The sequence below is a fragment of the Condylura cristata genome, unplaced genomic scaffold (assembly GCF_000260355.1).
Source record: "Condylura cristata isolate star-nosed mole 26May11 unplaced genomic scaffold, ConCri1.0 scaffold00022, whole genome shotgun sequence".
NCBI lineage: Eukaryota > Metazoa > Chordata > Mammalia > Eulipotyphla > Talpidae > Condylura > Condylura cristata.
In genome coordinates, this window is record NW_004567123.1 from 29,133,060 (window position 1) to 29,134,911 (window position 1,852).

The following is a 1,852-nucleotide window of genomic DNA, read 5'->3' on the forward strand; positions in this document are numbered from 1 at the left end:
AGCTTTGTTCAAACTACACTTGTTCCTCAACCCAGATGGCTTTGCCCTCTGCTCTGGGCAGGGAGGGTCCCCACAAATCTCACTGTCCTGTGTACCTCCACCGTGAGGCTGGGGAAGCCTCGTTATCACACTGGATGTGGAGCTAGCTGTTACCAGAGGCAGCAGGCTCCCCAGAGGGAGGCAGTTTATCAGGTCACAGACCCCCAAAACTCCCAGGAAAAGGGCCAAGATTCCAGGAGACCCCTGACAACTCTCCCCACCCTGTCCCGTCTCTGAGATTGCTGACCCGCCCGGGCCGCCGTCAGTCCATGGAGCACGTTTATGCAGCGTTTAACAAGGTGCCCTTCCTAGATCTTTGTACTCATTCAACCGAGGGAATTTTTTTTTTATAACACAGTTTTCATTGTTGTCTTTGTATATTCATTTTTTTTTATTACAAAAGTTTATTTTTACATCATTTTGTACATTTTTTTTCATCTCGATTGTAATCCCTGTGGTTTTCCCATCACCAAATCACCCGTGTGCCATCACCATAGTCCCGTGCATTTCCCTCCCCCCACCCCCCTGTTTTTGATCCCATTCCCCACTCCACCCCCACAGAATGTCTCTGGTCTATGGTTGTTCATTATTTTTGTTATTTTCTCGCCTGGTCCATTATACTCCTGCTAGGAGTGAAACCATCCGGTATTTTTCTTTCTCTTTCTGGCTTATCTCACTCAGCATGATCTTTTCCAGCTCCATCCAAGTTGCTGCAAAAGACATGTGTTTCTCTTTTTCGGTTGCTGAGTAATATTCCATTGTATATATGTACCACATCTTCCTAATCCAGTCATGTACTTTTGGGCATTTGGGCTGCTTCCATGTTTTTCCAATTGTAAATAAAGCAGCAATAAACATGGGGGTGCAGGTATCTTTTTCAATCAGTGTTTTTGTGTCTTTTGGGTAGATACCTAGGAGTGGGATTGCTGGGTCATAGGGAAGCTCCATGTTGACCAGTTTGTGGAGCCTCCAGACAGCTTTCCATAGTGTCAACTGAGGGAATTTTTAAGTCCAGCAGACAAATCTCGGCTAGGTGTGAGGTGAATGCGACCCCTCAAGGCTGTACAGTGCTCAGCCTGTGCACATCCGCTGAGCACCTGGACACCCCTCAGCACCCCCACAGCTGTGCTTCCTGCACTCAGTCGGGACAAGGTGCACTGGCATCTGAGGCTCCCGGGCCTGTCCGGACGTCGCGCTCCCTGGGCCTTCCAAGAGCCCGCTCTGCGCAGGGAACAGTCTCTGATGACCCTGCAGTGCACAGGGTGTCCTGCGGCAGGAGCTTGGGCCGGGCCAGCCGGCACTCAACTAGCCCCCGGAGGCCTCCGGAAGCGCTGGGACATGAGGGCTTAGATGACGGGGTTGACGGCGCTATTCAGGTAGAGGCAGAGGCGGAAGAAGAGAAGGAAGCTGGGGTTGAGGTAGGGTGGGTTCAGGAAGGAGTTCACCACCACCAGGGTGTGGTGGGGCAGCCACAGCAGAGCGAAGAGGACCACACCACAGCCAGCATCTTGGTGACCTTGGGGACGAAAGGAGAAGAGGAACACACGGGCGTCAAGGGGGATGCCTGCGCCCAGGTGGTAAGGAGGGAGCCCAGGGGCAGCCAGGCCCCTGCGAGCTGTGCCCTCATGCCGGCGCCCTGCCCACGCCAGCCCCGGCTGAAAAACCACTGGCGTCCTCTCACCGCCTGCTCCTTCCTGCTGGGAGAACGCCCGTTCCACTCTACCTCCGAAGCCCTTGGACAGCTCAGGGCTCCCTGAGGTCAAATTCCCGAGGGCACTGTGTGACAGAGACCTGGACAGCCTTGCCACGGTGT

The 1,852-nt window shown here is 53.7% G+C and overlaps 1 protein-coding gene across 1 annotated transcript in view; it reads right to left on the reverse strand.

The window, feature by feature from the left end:
* Positions 1–1,385: 1,385 nt before the first annotated feature.
* Positions 1,386–1,852, reverse strand: part of LOC101625414 (thyrotropin-releasing hormone receptor-like) — a 4,044-nt gene continuing 3,577 nt past the window's right edge. The window contains 1 exon segment of the mRNA XM_012728130.1: positions 1,386–1,555. Within this exon segment, the coding sequence (XP_012583584.1) occupies positions 1,386–1,555 (170 nt within the window).